Genomic DNA, 16,699 nt, shown 5'->3' with positions numbered 1-16,699 from the left:
AGAGAAATTTATAAAAGAATGGATAAGTTCATAAGCCCCTGAGGATTTGTAACCCAAGTGTAATTGCATGTGTTTCTCATTCACAGAATTTCTGGAAATATTTTAACTCTGTTTCTGAAAAACCTGTCACACGCTCCGATTTTATGTCTGTTCTTAGCAACATTGAGTATATCCTCATCAAAGCATCTTACGGCCAAGGATTACAGCAAAGCAGGTAGTTGGAAATTTCTAGAATGAAAAAAAAATTTATTTGGAATCAAACGGAAGAGATGTGATTCACCCTTACTACTTCCTATCTTTACTAGTATATATATTGTGCTTCTTGCCAAATTATTAAATATCAATATGATGAAATGTGTGGAAAATGAGAGATTTATCCATCTTCCAAGTAATGTGGATGTAAAACATAAGTACATAATGGTGATATCTTAGAAGAGGATAAAATGTAAACAGAACAAAACCAAAAAAGTCCTGCTATTTTCTGCCCTGAAACTTCAATGACATTTCTTGTCATAATTAGGTAGAATTAAAATTCTTCTTGTGTCCTGACACCTCGAGAATGCTGTCACATGCTCAAATAGTACTTATCCCATAAAGAAAGATACTAGGTTATGGCCAAACTAGTACTTCAGGAAATATTTCAGGTGTGCTTTCCGTAATATTATTTTTAAGTTCTAAAATGTTGGCTGAGGACTGTCACTGGGTAATGACAGCACTGCTGTGCTCTTACACCCTTTATAATTGTATAGGAGCGACTCGCAAACTGGCAGGAAGGCTCTGGTTTAATATGTGTGCAAATTCATTATGTAATGTGCTAGATTTCTAGAAAGTAGCTTTCTAAATATTGTTCCCCCTCACACTTCTTAATGGTTTCACAGAATCTCAAATATTTCAATGGAGGTTGGCAGAAAGGCTGAAGAGTTGCACCCAGGACAGGAGGTGGCATCCTTATTAGAGAAGTGTCTCTGTCCTCCTGGGACGGCTGGATTCTCGTGTCAGGTAGGGAGACTGTGGTTAAAATCTGTTCCCCAGTTCTGAGTTGAAATATGCTTGTTACAGCACCTCCCAAATGGTGATCTGAATTTGTATGAATTAAATAATTTTTCTCTTCAAAAAAAACTGAATTATGGCTAAATATTCATAAATACAAACCTTACTGTTTTGACTATTTTTAAGTGTATAGTTCAGTAGTGTGAAGTACACTCACATTATTGGACAACTGATCTCCCTCCCCACAGCCCCTGGTAATCACCAATCACCATTCTACTTTCCTGTCTCAGTGAATTCGACTACTCTAGGTCCTTCATTGAAGTGGAATCATGCAGGATTTCTCCTCTATGCCTGGCTGGCCTAACGTCTTCAAGGTTCATCCATGTTGTAACTCATAGCAAAATTTGCTTCCTTCTGAAGGCTGAATGACACTCCACTGTATGTGTGTGTCACATTTTCTTTAATTCATCCATCAGTGGACACTTGGGTTGACGTTTTGCCCGTTGTGAATAAAGCTGCTATGAATATGGCTATACAAGTATCTCTCCAGGACCCTAATTTCAGTTCTTTGGGCTTTATGCTCAAAAGTAGAATTGCTAGGTCGTGTGGTAATTCTGTTTCTAACTTTTTGAGTAGCTGCCATACTGCTTTCCACAGCACTGTCCCATTTTATATTCCCACCAGCAATGCACAAGTGGTCCACTTTTTCTATGGCCTTGACAACTCCAATTGTTTTCTGTTTTTTTTTTTTGGTAGTAGTTTTCTTAGTGGGTATGAGGTGGTATCTCATTATAGTTTTGATTTGCAGTTCCCTAATGATCAGTGCTGTTGAGCAGCTTTTCAAGGGCTTATTAGCCAATTTTATCTTCTTTGGAGAAATGTTTATTCAAGTTGTGATACTGTGATTTATAAGAAGAAATATATATATTTGGTCTTCATTCCCTGTTTCATAGCACAAAGTTCTTAAATGCTTAGAATTTCCTAACTAACGAGATCTATAAAAATGCCTTTTGTTATGTGAATGAGGTGACTTTTGCAAAGTTCTTAAGCTCATCTCAGGATGGAGGCTGGTCACCAGAAGAACCAAGCATGTGGCTGGAGGACTTTTAGGCCTACCCAACCACAGTGGGGAGGGAAGAGGCTTGAGGTTGAATCAGTTGCCAGGGGCGAATGATTTCCTCAATCGTCCTTATGTAAGGAAGACTCCATAAAAACCCGAAGGATAGAGTTCGGAGAGCTTCTTGGTTGGTGAACACGTGGCATGCCTGGAGAGGGCCTGGAAGCTCCAATGCCCCTTCCCTTGCCCTATGCATCTCTTCCCTCTGGCTATTTCTGAGTTACATCCTTTTATAATAAACCAGTGACCTAGTAACTAGAATGCTTCTCTGAGTTATGAGCTCCACTCTAGCAAATTAATCAAACCCAGGGAAGAGGTCATTGGAACCTCCAATTTATAGCCAGTTGTCAGAAGCACAGGGGACAATCTGGACTTGTGATTGGCATCTGTAGTTGGAGGGCAGGGGCAACCTTCTAAGAACTGAGCCCTTAATCTATTGGATCTGATGGTGTCTCCAGGTAGGTAGTGTCAGAAGTAAATGTGGGATACCCAGCTGGTGTCCAAACATCACTTGGTGTAGGGGAAAAACCCATACAACAGAACTGAGCACAGAATGTATTGATCATAAGCGGTGCTCAGGAGTGGAATTAGTGTCAGAATCATTACAAGTCCTCTAGCCATTGTTTAATCCTGTTTGTTTTTTCCTTTTGCACACACTCAGGACTGTGCACCTGGGTACCACAGGGGGAAGCTCCCACAAGGTGGGAGCCGAGGACCCCGCCCTCTGCTTGCTCCGTGTGTGCCCTGCAACTGCAACAACCACAGTGATGCCTGTGACCCTGAAACTGGGAAGTGTCTGGTATGCTTATTTGTGCTGAGTATTAGAGGAGGCACTGAGCCTTTGCGTTTCTGGTCCAGAGTCCTATAAATTTCTTGGTTTAGAGAGAGCCCAAATTTAACTGAATGTAACATATACCTGTTTCCTTCAGAAAGCCTTAGCTAAGGGGTCAGATGTTATTAGTGCAAAATCTTTTGTAAGTCTTAGTTTCATAAACGTGTTTGTGGACATCAATTTGGGAGTTAAGTGTACTGGCAGGACTGGTGGTTGTAGTCAAACTAGATGAGAGCTTTATGTCATAGAATTAGGAGGGTGACCTGGGGGCCTTTAAATAAGTTAATGCCCTTATGGCAAATTCATTTCTCTCCTTGTGTTTTCAAAAACTACTTACTCTCTTGGATGTCTTAGTATGCATTTGCTTCTCAGCCACCTTTCCCTTATTAAAAAACAAAATTCAAAATGTGAGGATATAACTGGCTTTATTGAGTGATTCACGAATTGGGCAGTGTTCCATTTATCAAGTTAGATGGGAGCTCCAAGGAGTTGTACAGAATAAAAATGCTTTAGGGAGGAGGGTGGGGGCAAGGAGGTTATTAGCAAAAGTTAAGGGTTGTTCCAGGCAAGGTCACTTTCCCTCAGAGGAGAGGGCAGGTGGTCTTATTCGGGGATGGAGCAGGGCCCATGTGACAGGTTACCTCATTGACGCTGATCAGAAAATTCCTGACTCACTGGTTAAATGTGTTTCTGGGGGAGGCTGAAACTGCAGTTAGGCTGTGTATTAGCCCCAGTTTGGTGTCTTGGCCTAAGTGATACCATTTCTGGTCTGTAGTTTTCTTTTTAACACCCTAAACCACCAACATTGGTCTCAGAAACGTAAGAATTCTGATCACTGAAAAGGAACAAATGGCCCAGATGGAAGTCTTGTGGTTTTGACTGAGGACCAACTCTTGTGTCTGTGATTTTAATTAAGCTGACAAGGCCTTGTTGATAACCTAGAAGACTCTGCTATTCTTTCTATACTCTGGAAATACCATTTTTTTTATAATAACTCTCCTGGAAACATTGGTTACTTGTATAAATTATGTCAAGACTCTCTCACCTCAGGTAAAATAACTCAAGGGAAGGGAAATTAGCTGCCCACCAAGAAAGACGTCCCAGAAGCCTTTGAGCTCCAGGGTGTGGCCACATCACAAGGAATGGAGGAATTAAGATAGCAGGCTCCCAACTGGCCTGCAGCTACTCTAGATCTGTCTTCTCCTATTCAGAAGCATTTTTCATCTGTGGAACGTGAAGTTTATTTCCACGGGGCCCACTGCTGAACTAGGGCAGCGTGCAGGGGATTTTAGAAACTGAAGCACAGCGTGGTGTTCCTCAATTAAAAAGCTATGTGTTAACCTTTGCTGACTCCATTTTACATGTGGAATTAAAGAATTGTTCCAGTCATACCAGGTAAAATGGTCTTAATGAAGATGTAGATAGCTACACCACCATTAAAAAAAAATGGATTCACTTTAATCTGCTTGTGCTCCAGGCAAAAAGTCCTAATAGAGAAATTCTCATTTAACAATTTAAGGAGAATTGATTTCAGGCAACTTAAATCGAGATGCAATTAGCTGGGAAGGTTCCTTGGCCAGTCACAGGGACAAAGGTCACCTGGACACTTAAAGAAGTTGATGGGTTCTTTCATGTTGCATCTTTCCTAGGTGGGCTAACTATTTTAACAAGATTAAGTACTCCTGGGATGTTAAACTCCTCCCTTCCCTTCCTTGGCCCCAATCCCCCAGAACAAAGTTCTAAGATCAGCAGTTTCCCTGTTGATTTGTACCCGAGAAAGAACACAGCTCACATAACCCAGTCCCAGAAAGACAGTGGCAGTCTCCCTAGCATCACCAAAGAGAATCTTAGGACCCTTCCCTGCTGGGGGGTTGACCAGATGTTACCAGGAACCCATAAGAGCTCTCACCTGGATCTGTTAACTTTCGCAGTACAAATGGATACGTATACTGCAAGATGGCTTGGTCTGAACTACAACATTCACACCAAGCAGTTATTTAATGAATGTCTACACACTTCCAGCAATGGGATGCTCACTCCCACAGCAGCTCAGCTCATCTTTGGGCAGCCCTGATTATCATCAGAATTGGTGCGCTGGATCATCTACCAATTGGTGTACTTATGATCTTTGGAACCATTGAGACAGACCGTTAGGTCAAGTTTATGCATGAAAAATGGCAGTAGCTTAAAAAGTAACTTGTGAAACTGGTTAGAGTCCTCTTTCACACATATCCACAGGCCCTGAATCTTCAGGTCTCCTGGTCAAATATCCTTAGTATATACTTGATGGTACTAGGAATGGTTGAGTCCATTCATCATCCTGCGGTTAAAATATCCTGCCCAGTGCCTTTGCTCCAGATGTGAAAGGGGCATCTCTCTCTGACTCTAGGTGTTCCACGAAGGCAGCCCATGGGTTTTGCCAGCCTGCTCACTGCTGCCTCTAATGGGCTGACTAGACACTAAGACGCTTTTTTTTTTTTTTTAAAGATTTTGTTTATTTATGAGAGACACAGAGAGAGAGAGAGAGAGGCAGAGACACAGGCAGAGGGAGAAGCAGGCTCCATGCAGGGAGGCCGACGTGGGACTCGATCCCGGGTCTCCAGGATCATGCCCTGGGCTGAAGGTGGTGCTAAACTGCTGGGCCACCCAGGCTGCCCGATGCTAAGACACTTATGTTCTTTCCACATGTTTAGCACCTGAGTCCTTGCTCTTTGAACTTGGGACCTCATATTTTCTCTCCAGTCTTCATCTTGTGAGGTCTGTTTTGTGGTTTAATGGAACCATGCACTTCTATTTGACAAAATCCCTTAAGCACTCCCTATGGATTATTATATAAATGGACATCAAGACCATTTGGGATCTGACTTTGCCATTTAGCATATAAGGTACTCTTCCCACCCACCCCCTCCCACCTTCATGTCACTGGGACTTTGGTATTATCATAAAAATAATTGGTCAGAAATGTGATCTGAAAAGGAGCAGGGAGACTGAGGACTACCAAGATACCCAGGGAGCTCGTATCCCTGGGCACCCCCTCACGGGAGATACCTACCACTTAATGCTTTTACGATTGAAAAACTGACAAGCCTTTTCTGTGCTCTTCCTACAGCAAGTAACTCATCCTGCAGGTCAGTTGACATTAATAGGTTCTCATTTCCCTGGCACTCAAAGCGGCTCTCTAGGATGCTGAAAACCAGGAAGTCCACAATCTGTTGTGAATTGGGTTGTTTTTAATGTTGGAGTTGGTGTTAGCAATGAAAACCAGAAAATCTGCTCAATCCTTGCTCATGATCTAATATTTATTCTTCATCAGATTTATATTGTATCATTAAAACAAGTATTTAATATATTTTTTAAGAAGTTGCAAATCTTCTAAGGAGATAGCAATATAGGGGCCATGTGGATCCTAGTAAAATCTTCCATCAGGTGAAATAGGAATACAATTTTAAAACAGTAAATACTGTTTTTGACTTAATTTTTAAAACAGTAAATACTATTTTGAATATATTCTTAATCAAAAGGAACTTACAAATAGTGTTTTAAACATATAAAAAGATATCTTTCTGTAGCCTCTCTTGCTGCCAAGGATAGAGTCTGCTTCAGTTTGCCAGTATTACCTATTTTTCTGTCCCTACATCTGGCACAGAATCCAGTGCCCAGGGATTTCATGGGTGGTGATCCAATTGGGCCAAAGCAGATATCACCTTGGAAATTGGTGTCATTACTTGCTCTTTTAGCTTCAAAAACTTTTTTAGTGGCATCATTATAGGTCCTATCATTGAAATGATGCCATCAAATGTAACTAGAAATGATTTGCTTAATTGTAAGAATCTCGAAAACCTGGCAATTTCTTCCCTTTTTCCTAAATCCTCTCTCTGTTCCCTTCTGCTCTTTCAACACCTCCCATGCGATCAGTGAACCCCAACTATGTGCAAAACCAATGTGCTTCAAATCGTTTTTTTGTTACTATAAAAAAAGATAAAACAGATCTGTTTTTTTAATAAACAGATAAAACAGATCCCTGTTTTAAGGAACTGAGAGTTGATGCTTTTAGGAGCCCTGTGTGTGTATGTGTGTGTATATGTGTATGTTTTTACATATATAAAACATATATTTTAGCCCTGTGTATATTTTCCATAAGAATGTATTAATAGTTTCAATGCTATATTTGTTATAATGAATGAAGGTCAGAGCTGATAGTGTTTCCAGGATTTTTAAAATATGAAGAAAAAATGCTCTCCTCTCTTTAATTAAAAAAAAAGTAAAAATAAATAAAAATAAAAGGTACTACCTGCCATGAACAGTGGCTTGTTTAGGTATTACCAGGTAGGGGTGATTTCTAACAATTTCCCATTATTTTCCTTTCCTTCTGAAACATGGGCCTTTAGAACTGCAGCCATAGCACCACCGGTGAGCACTGTGATGTGTGTGCCCCTGGGTACTACGGGAAGGTGACCGGCTCAGCCAGCGACTGCTCTCCGTGTGCCTGTCCTCGCAGCCATCCTGCCAGGTAAGCCTGCACAGGTGTGCCAGCACCTCTATACCGATGAAGCCGGGGCTGCTTACATTCTTGGCCTCGTTTTCCAGGCTTTCGGGGTGCCCTGCTTTAATGAATATTCCCCATTTGTTGAGAAGGGCTAAATTTAAGAGGAAGTGTTCATTATTGGAGCATTCAAAGAGAATCTTTTCAAAAGCAAAGTATCTGTGTTGGTATTGGGGTGTTCGATCCAAGTAAGGGAAGGACTTTCAGAGAATACCATCAGCCTCCAGCCTCTGTATCCAGGGATCACATCAGGGCTGGGCTCTGTCTTGAACTCTGATGCTCAGATAGAATTATCTGAACACACAAAGGAACCAGAGATTGTATGTGGAAATTGGAATATCTAGGAGTCCTCTCTGATTTAAACGAACTTGTAATTCATAAATAACATTTCATTATCGCTGAGAATATTTGACAGGGCGCTGAACATGTATAGATAGAGTCCCCACTTTTGGTACACTAAAATGAAATCTTTCTAATCATTGCTTGAATCTTCTCTTCTTGTCTCCAAGTAAGTGATGCTTGATGGTGAGTGCCAAATGAGAGGTGCTGTTAACTTCCCTTCTAAAGTAGCAAGCATCCTAAAATTTATAATTACTACTGTTTAACTTCTTGTGTTAAATATGTATCATATATGTATCATATATTTTGACACCTCAATTCCACTCCTGTCATTTATGTTATGAAAATACTGGGATGCCTGGGTGGCTCAGCAGTTGAGCCACCTGCTCCTGGCTCAGGGCATGACCCACAGTCTCAGGATCGAGTCCCACATTGGGCTCCCTGCCTGGAGTCTGCTTCTCTCTCTGCCTACATCTCTGCCTTTATCTCTCTGTGTCTTTCATGAATGAATGAATGAATGAATGAATGAGTAAATGAATAAAATCTTTTTTTAAAAAAAGAAAATACTTGCATTTGTATGTAAAGATGGATGTACTCTGGCTTTACTTATACTCACCAGCAATTGCAGGGGAGACTGATACACCTACTTACAGGGAATTGATGGATGTATATCCTGGTGCACACCTACAGTGAAATATTGTACAAACTCTGAGGCAAGAAGGTATACCAAAAAAAAAAAAAAAGAAGAAGAAGGTATAAGGTATACCTGGATGTGCAGAACTGGGGAAATGACCAAATAAGTCGTGTAACTGAATATATTATATGCTATTTTGGAGAAAATTTGTATCTCCATGTGTATCCATATCCAGAACTCCGTGGCTATATGAGCCCAGAGAAATGTTTCAAAGGATATTTTACCTTCTATTTTGCACATTTGTGTATGGTTTGAATATTTTACTTCTTCAATCAGAAGAGATTCTAACTACACCCAAAGTGCACACTAATAAATTTTACGCGTTAGGAAGAGACTGCAAGAGTGAGAAACTTTCATCTATGTGAGTTCTGCATCTGAGTGACCATAGCAGACACACTTTACTTGCTACATGTCTTGTGCTTCCACTAGGCCTGTCCATTTAGTCTTTAAAGAGGAAGAAAGGTCCGAACTGAAATGGGGCTGATAGAAAACCCTGTGTGTCACTCCTTCTGGAAACGTTGGCAGGTCAAAACACCAGGCTACACCAGCGGTTTTTCCCAGCAGTTTGCAGGTACCCAGCTGAGCCTCTAGATGGTGCAAGGAGCACTGGTAATCTAAAATGTGGAGGCAGAGGTGTTGAGAGGAATGAGCCAAGAGCTGAAATCCCTGAGTGAGGGGATCTGCGAGGATTATTCAATTTTGAGTGACTTTGTCACTTTGCATCTAATGGTGCATCACATGGCTCCCTACCTTTAGTTTCATTTAGTTTCAGGTCACAGCCCCTCTGTGTGCAGGCTTTCCCCTGCTTTTCCTCCTTGCCTCCATTCCAGCCAGTCACTAGCAAGGGTCCAGCCATGGCTTTCCTGCTTGCTTAGTCCCTTTCCATCTTGTGAGCCAGGGGAGAATGTGCTCCAATCTCAAAACAAGACCCTTCACCTGGAAAGCTTTCTTGTTTGGTGACTAGTTAGCTGGCATGTGTGAGATTGTGTACAGATTAGTTGCAATCTGTTGATTTTTCTCCTCTATGGGCACAGGGTTCTCACTGGACGGGTGTCCAGTGAGTTTCCTCTGGATATGAGAGATGGATATCATGTTGATCACATGTTTGCTTTCCTTCTTTTTGCCCCTGCTAGATTTTTGTTGTTTTTTGTTTTAAAGATTTTATGTATTTATTTGGCAGAGCGAGCGCACACACAAGTAGGCAGAGTGACCGAGAGAGAGGGAGAAGCAGGATCCCCAGTGAGCAGAACCCTGGGATCATGGCCTGAGCCGAAGGCAGATGCTAAACTGACTGAACCACCCAGGCACCCCTGCCCCTGCTGGATTTTAAGCCCTAAAAAGTTGTCTCACTTTTAAGTGAGGTGTAATCCCTTAACTTTCAGAGCAGCATCATGTATCCAAAGAGGAGTAAGTTGCATAAGGAAGATTTGAAGTTGTAGATCTGAGAATTCAGAAGACTATTTTTTTTTCTTCTAGCTTTAGTCCGACTTGTGTCTTGGAAGGTGATGCCGATTTCCGCTGTGACGCCTGTGTCCTGGGTTACGAAGGACAGTACTGTGAAAGGTATGCTGGGGTCGCCACGTGGAAGGTCGCTAGGCACGGCTGCCCCGTTTATACACAGGGTGTATCTACTAGTGTCACCTGGGAGAGGAGACCTTATCATTTTGGACTTGCGTGACTGGTGTGGGACCTTGTTTCTATTCCAAGCCAGTATTGACATAAAAGGTTGAATGAGGCCAGTGGGCCTGCGTTCCTTGTATTTCGCTGGGCAGGAAGGATCACTGACCTCGGAGCGGAGCTGGTGTGTATCTACTGACTGGTGTAGATGCTACCGTCCTCACCTGTGTGTCTCCCCCTTCCTAGGTGCTCCTCAGGCTACCATGGGAACCCTCGAGCGCTGGGTGGCACTTGCCAGAGGTGTGACTGCAGCCCGAGTGGCTCCGTTCATGGGGACTGTGACCGCGGGTCCGGGCAGTGCGTGTGCAGGCCGGGTGCCACGGGGCTCCAGTGTGAGCAGTGTGAGCCGAGGCACATTCTCCTGGAAAGCGATTGTGTTTGTGCGTATTCTCCTCCTCCTAAGTGTTTAAAGATTTTTCTCTCTCTCGATTGCGTGCCTGTTACGGCAGCAGTGGGATCAAGTAGGCGCGTCTACAAGCTGAGGAAATGCAGCCGGGCTCTGCTAGGACGTGCCCGTGGGATTCCCTGCGGCTGCCGTCCCAGCCACGGACCCGGAGCCAGGGCCGCCCGGGCAGTCACTGATCTGCTCTGAGTCTCGGTCCTTCCTGCTTACCTCCCGTCACACGAGACCCGGTGGGGGAGCCTGGTGATGCACTCTGCCCCTGGAGGTTGTTCTTGCAAAATGGCTCGAGCAAATCCCCGAGAAAGTGTGCAGACCACCTCCCGCTAACATCAACTTTCTTCTTCTTCCAGCCTGTGATGATGAGTGTGTAGGCGTGCTGCTGAACGACTTAGGTAATGTTGGTGACACCATCCTTTCTGTGAACCTCACCGGCGTTATCCCTGTCCCCTATGGAATTTTGTCGAACCTGGAAAACACAACGAAACACCTCCGGGTAGGTACTGGGAATACAGACATTGGTAGAAACCTATGTCCTTGAGAGGTGGAGAGTCGGTGGGGACTCTGTCCTGGCATTCCTGGCATCCAGGCTTCCCTACAGTGTGACTGGGGACTCCATCATCCACCTGCTGACCGGTGCCATGGGGGACCACCCTAATTGTTCCACAGATGTCTCCATATAAATTCCTCCCCAACCATCCTTCTGCCTTTTGGGATAAGAGAGTCCACATGCTCCTCTTTATGACAGACCTTTGGGTACTTGAAAGCAGCCGTCCTATACAAATACAGGAAAAAACCCAGATGGTATCTTCTTTAATTTTGGAATATGCTGAAGATCAGCTCTTCTCTGTAAATGTATTATTCTTCACTGAATTTATAAGGCACAGAAGATTCTCTTCCCTAGAAGTCTATCTAAAAATCTCCGGGGGTAAATCATAGTTTTATGTTCGTCGAACAAGACCTGGGTCAAAAAAAAAAGGGGGTGTGGGGTAGGAAGTTAAGAAATTGGCTTAGTAGACAGCATTCGACTGTAGCATTTTTACTTCTAATTGAAAAAAAAATGAGATTCTTAATTTTGCTTAAAACCTTTACATTAGAATTTGAAGTAATCAATTCACTGTGTCATGTAATAAAAAGGATAGTCACTCCTAACGGCCTTTTTTAGGTAATAGCTTTTCTTAGACTTAACATTTCCTTAGGTGTGTGTGTGTGTGAATCTGGCTGCTTCAACCATCCAGATCCGTTCCTGTTTATAGTGGTCTTTTCTCTATAGATATAATGGCCATAAAGAAAGGTTAGGGAACTCTTAGGAATTTTTTTTAATATTATTTTTCCTCAGATGGAAAAAATGTTTTTGAAAGACAAAAAAATTCTCCAAAAAATTCTCAGAAAAATTTAAATTTCCACTCACTATAGACACAGTTGATCACTACTATTTTGTCTGTGTGGACCCTAGCAATATAACTATATTTTAAATTTATCAAGATAAATACTTGATTTAGATTTTGACTGTTTTTGAGTGACTTGCTCTTTTTTTTTAAAGATTTTATTTATTTATTCATGAGAGACACAAAGAGAGAGAGAGGCAGAGACACAGGCAGAGGGAGAAGCAGGCTCCATGCAGGGAGCCTGATGTGGGACTCGATCCCGGGACTCCAGGATCATGCCCCGGGCTGAAGGCAGCGCTAAACCACTGAGCCACGCAGGGATCACCTGACTTGCTCTTATTTAAACAACTTAATCAATTTTTTAAACATTTATTTATTTTAGAGAGAGAAAGAGAGCAGGGGAGGGGGCAGAGGGAGAAAGAGAATCCCAGCATGGAGCCCGACATGGGGCTTAATCTCACAACCTTGAGATCATGACCTGAGCCAAAATCAAGAGTTGGATGCCCAACCGACTGAGCCACCCAGGTGCCCTCCCTTTGTTAATTATTTGTAAGCAACTTTTTATGTTTATGTAAAGTATACAGGTGAACCTTAGACTGTCCATTGTTTCCACCTATACAGCCACCGTGGGCAACTTATTTAACTCCCCTGACCCTATGCAATAATACGACCCCTTCATAGGCTTGTTATAAGGCTTAAATAAAATCACACAAGTAATGAAATTAGAGGAGTGTTAGCATAAATTAAGCACTTAATTGTCAGGAATAATAAAGACTTTTCTTTATATAATACTTTTGTATTTCAGCCTAGTCAGCCTTTTTTAAGATGTCAGCAATTATAGTTAAAACATAATTATGTGACTCTGATATTGAAATTAAGCCAGGCTTACCTTAGAGCTACAACAATATCAGATTCTCTCTCTCTCTCTTTTTAAGATTTTATTTATTTATTCATGAGAGACACAGAGAGGCAGTAACATAGGCAGAGGGAGAAGCAGGCCCCCTGCTGGGAGCCCAATGCTGGTCTCAATCCCAGGCCCCTGAGATCATGACCTGAGCCAAAGGCAGACGCTCAACCACTGAGCCACCCAGGGGGCCCCAGCGATACCAGATTCTGAATAACACATCGGACTTACAGTTCATATCTATATTGGAAATGTAATGTAAAAAATGGCAGTATGGAAACATGTTACTATAATCAAAACTTAAGTAAATGTGATTCATTTGACTTCCTTTTTTTTTTTTTTTTTATAAATTTTTTTAATTTTTATTTATTTATGATAGTCACAGAGAGAGAGAGAGGCAGAGACACAGGCAGAGGGAGAAGCAGGCTCCATGCACCGGGAGCCCGACGTGGGACTCGATCCCGGGTCTCCAGGATCGCGCCCTGGGCCAAAGGCAGGCGCCAAACCGTTGCGCCACCCAGGGATCCCTCATTTGACTTCCTAATGCAATTTCAGGGAAAGAAGAATTTCCTTCTGTGAATAACAACAACAAAAGTGATTCTTAGTCAAGAACCAGCAAATTTATTTTGAAAAACTGCAATTTGTTTAATTTGTTCTTTTTAGGAAGCTTTATTAAAAGAAAATCCACAGAAGGAACTGGCAAGAGATCAGCTTGAAGATGTTGCAGAACAAACAGACAATCTGCTAAGGGAGGTAAATTTTTCACATAGAGGACCTGCTTCCCACCCAGCCCTTGAAAGCAATTGCATTGGGGCGATCTGGAAGGTTCTATTAAATCAGGGCAGCCTCATCCTCCCAGGAGCAGTGCTCCAAGTACTTTGTCATCAAATTGGTTTTAACCCTGCCACTTTCTGTGCTTTAGTGGGAAGAGACTCCCGACTTCATTTCTACTGTCATTTCTGCCAAGGGAAGAATTGGCAATCCCTTTGCCACCAGCCTCTCACTTCCTCCTGTGAACTGAGGGACAGGAGGGTGTATGGTCTCTGAGTAACGCTCAGGCCTGAGGCCGCGTGCTACTGGTTTGTGCAGTTTGAATGTCAAGTGAGCCTGTTTTGATGTCAGCAGAGAATTGTTTATTCTGTTCAGCCCAGGCCAGATGAATGCTTTTTAGCTGCCCCAAAAAGAATCTCCTCATTCGCAGATGGTGAGGGAGGCCTATTGTCAAATTTGTAATTTTCCCTTTTGAATTTCATGTGTGTGTGTTTGCACACCCACACACAGGCATATATATAGAGATGTGCATATGATAGTGTATCTATACTAGGCATACATGTATCTGATCTCTGTCTTTCAATACACATATACACATACACACAATCATGCACCCCAAAGTCTTAGGTTGGCTCCTCTTAATTTAGAATTAAGGATGATTTGGGAAGAGTTTAAGGGTTTAAATGTGGCTTTAAGTACCTCAGGGAGCAAACATTTGGTAGGAAATGATAAGCTGATTAAAATAATTCTCTCTATCCATTAAAGAAGATTCTCTTTGGATTTTGACTAGAAAACACTTTTAGAAATGGACTAGTTACTTTACACTCCTGAAAATTACAAACAACCTTTCCTTTTACAAATTATAATATTCCTAATAAAAATAACAGCAGAGAGCAGCTAAGTCTCTGCCCTCGGGCTGCTGGCCTTAGAGACATCATGGCATTTTATCCTCATGAAGCCACATGAGGTAACGGTTAATAGTACTCTGTTATCAAAGAGGCTAGGACACTACTAGGTCTCCAGCCCGGTGGAGTCAGGAGAAAACCCAGTGTGCCTGACTCTGTGTCCTTAACTCCTCAACTAAATTGTCATCCTCAACTAAATACAAATAAGCAAGATTTTACTTTCAATAGTCCATTTGGGTCCTAGAGTAAAATATAAGGTCTTCACAAGAGACACGCTGGGAGTTTGTGGTTTGATTGCCAATTAGGCTCTTTTATTTATTTATTTTTAAAGATTTTAGTTATTTATTCATGAGAGACACACAGAGAGAGGCAGAGACACAGGCAGAGGGAGAAGCAGGCTCCATGCAGGGAGCCCGATGTGGAACTTGATCCAGGACGCCGGGATCACACCCTGAGCCAAAGGCAGATGCTCAACCACTGAGCCACCCAGGTGTTCCAGTTAGACTCTTTTAAAATATATACCATCTTTTCTCACACTGAGTGAGTAGTAAATTGTTTCATTAACCCCTTGGTCCGTTTCCACCCTGAAATATTAACCTTGGCTTACATGATGCAGTGTACAGCTTTACCCCACACTCCGGGACATACTTTGTTGCTTAAGAGAGACAACTGGAACAGCAGAGCTTGCATATTATTCCAAGTCAATCTAACCTGGGACTTTCACTCTCTGTCAGCTCACCAGTGTGTTAACAAGGAGCCAAAATGTAACCAGGATGACTGAAGGAATCCTCAAAAAGAGTCAAGACCTCATGACATTTACTGAGAAGCTGCAGATGAATATCCAAGGTAGTGTGTGCTCAGTGTCTAGTTTGAGGTCAGGGTCTAGTCCGTGATTATTTGGTAGGAAAAGCCCCATTCACTTTATTAAATGTATGAATAGATGTATGTGACTTGCAACAGATTTCCCAGAGCCAAAGGCCTGGAATATTCCATAGTATTGTCTTTTTAAAAATATGGATGCTTTCTTTTTTTGTTTTCTTCATAATGCCTGTACTTAATCCCTAAGGGTCAAGTAGATATGGGGCCTCCCCACCTGTCATGAATTTGTCAAATTAACACTTATTAAGTGGAGCACAGGGCACCGGATGGTGAGCCAAACTCCCATAAAGGACCACAGGAGAAAATGAAATACAGAAGATTATGACTCACAGGTGTAGGAGGAAATACCTGCCATGCCTTGAGGGGCCACACAGGGGAGGGCAAGGTGGAGTACAGGCAATGAGAGACAGAGAGAGAGAAAATAGGACATGCCTTTATTGAGGTTCTTTGGTGGAGTCCTTTGGGGTTCCAGGCTAAATCTAGATTGGTCAATCCAAACCAAAGCAGGGGGGTTTTGGTAAGCCCCATGGAGGTCTTACTGGAGAGGCCCATAGTAGATGGCCCTGGGGGGCAGGGGAGACTGTTGGTCACAAGTGCTGTTGGGGAAATCATAACAAGAACTGAGATTTGCTTGTGACCCTGCCGGGGCTGTCTAGAGCACAAGCTTGTATGAGGAACTACTGTCAGTTTAAGGTCACTGCAAACTGCTTGGCCAAACAAAATGGATGCCAAGGCAGCAATGCTGTGGAGTAGCTGTGCTAAACTCTGAACACCAACCCCTTTGTCCAGAATAGGAGCTGATGGGATTTGGGGCTTCAGTGTGGTCCCAAAGTAGATCCACAATATTAGACTAATTTAGTCCTATTCAACTGGGATGTGTCAACTGATCTGGCTTTTAAAGTACCATTTTCAGTTTTCTGGCTACCAGAAACACATCCTCGCTTTTCTTGTTGGGTTATAGTTTAAAGGATATAAAACCCACAAAATCCAATAGGAATCAGAATTTATAGGACAAAAGGTAATGAAATTATTGGAACAAATAATTTGTTTATTAAAAAGAATAGTATCAAGTATTGCTGGGTCATTTGTGTGGTAAATATTTACAGAGTGCTTCTATGTGCAAATGTTTGTGCCAGGTGCAGGAAATGCTGAGGTAAACATGGCAGCCACAGCCCTTACGAGTTTATGGATACTGGGGCAGACCAACATTATATAAACCAGTAATCTCAAGTCCATGAGTATTTTGATAAGGGACAACCA

General features: G+C 42.4%; 1 protein-coding gene across 1 annotated transcript in view; it reads left to right on the top strand.

Moving 5' to 3' along the window:
• LAMA1 (laminin subunit alpha 1) overlaps positions 1-16,699 on the top strand; it is a 159,723-nt gene that overhangs the window by 97,129 nt on the left and 45,895 nt on the right. The window contains exons 27-35 of the mRNA XM_055324601.1: positions 87-214; positions 879-999; positions 2,769-2,906; positions 7,328-7,449; positions 9,992-10,078; positions 10,379-10,572; positions 10,946-11,088; positions 13,548-13,637; positions 15,295-15,406. Of these exons, the coding sequence (XP_055180576.1) occupies positions 87-214; positions 879-999; positions 2,769-2,906; positions 7,328-7,449; positions 9,992-10,078; positions 10,379-10,572; positions 10,946-11,088; positions 13,548-13,637; positions 15,295-15,406 (1,135 nt within the window). The remainder of the gene's footprint in view (positions 1-86; positions 215-878; positions 1,000-2,768; positions 2,907-7,327; positions 7,450-9,991; positions 10,079-10,378; positions 10,573-10,945; positions 11,089-13,547; positions 13,638-15,294; positions 15,407-16,699) is intronic.

Source organism: Nyctereutes procyonoides, unplaced genomic scaffold (genome assembly GCF_905146905.1).
Source record: "Nyctereutes procyonoides isolate TBG_1078 unplaced genomic scaffold, NYPRO_anot_genome, whole genome shotgun sequence".
Taxonomy (NCBI): domain Eukaryota; kingdom Metazoa; phylum Chordata; class Mammalia; order Carnivora; family Canidae; genus Nyctereutes; species Nyctereutes procyonoides.
Note: the sequence above shows the minus strand (reverse complement) of the source record. Positions and strands in the feature narration are given on the sequence as shown.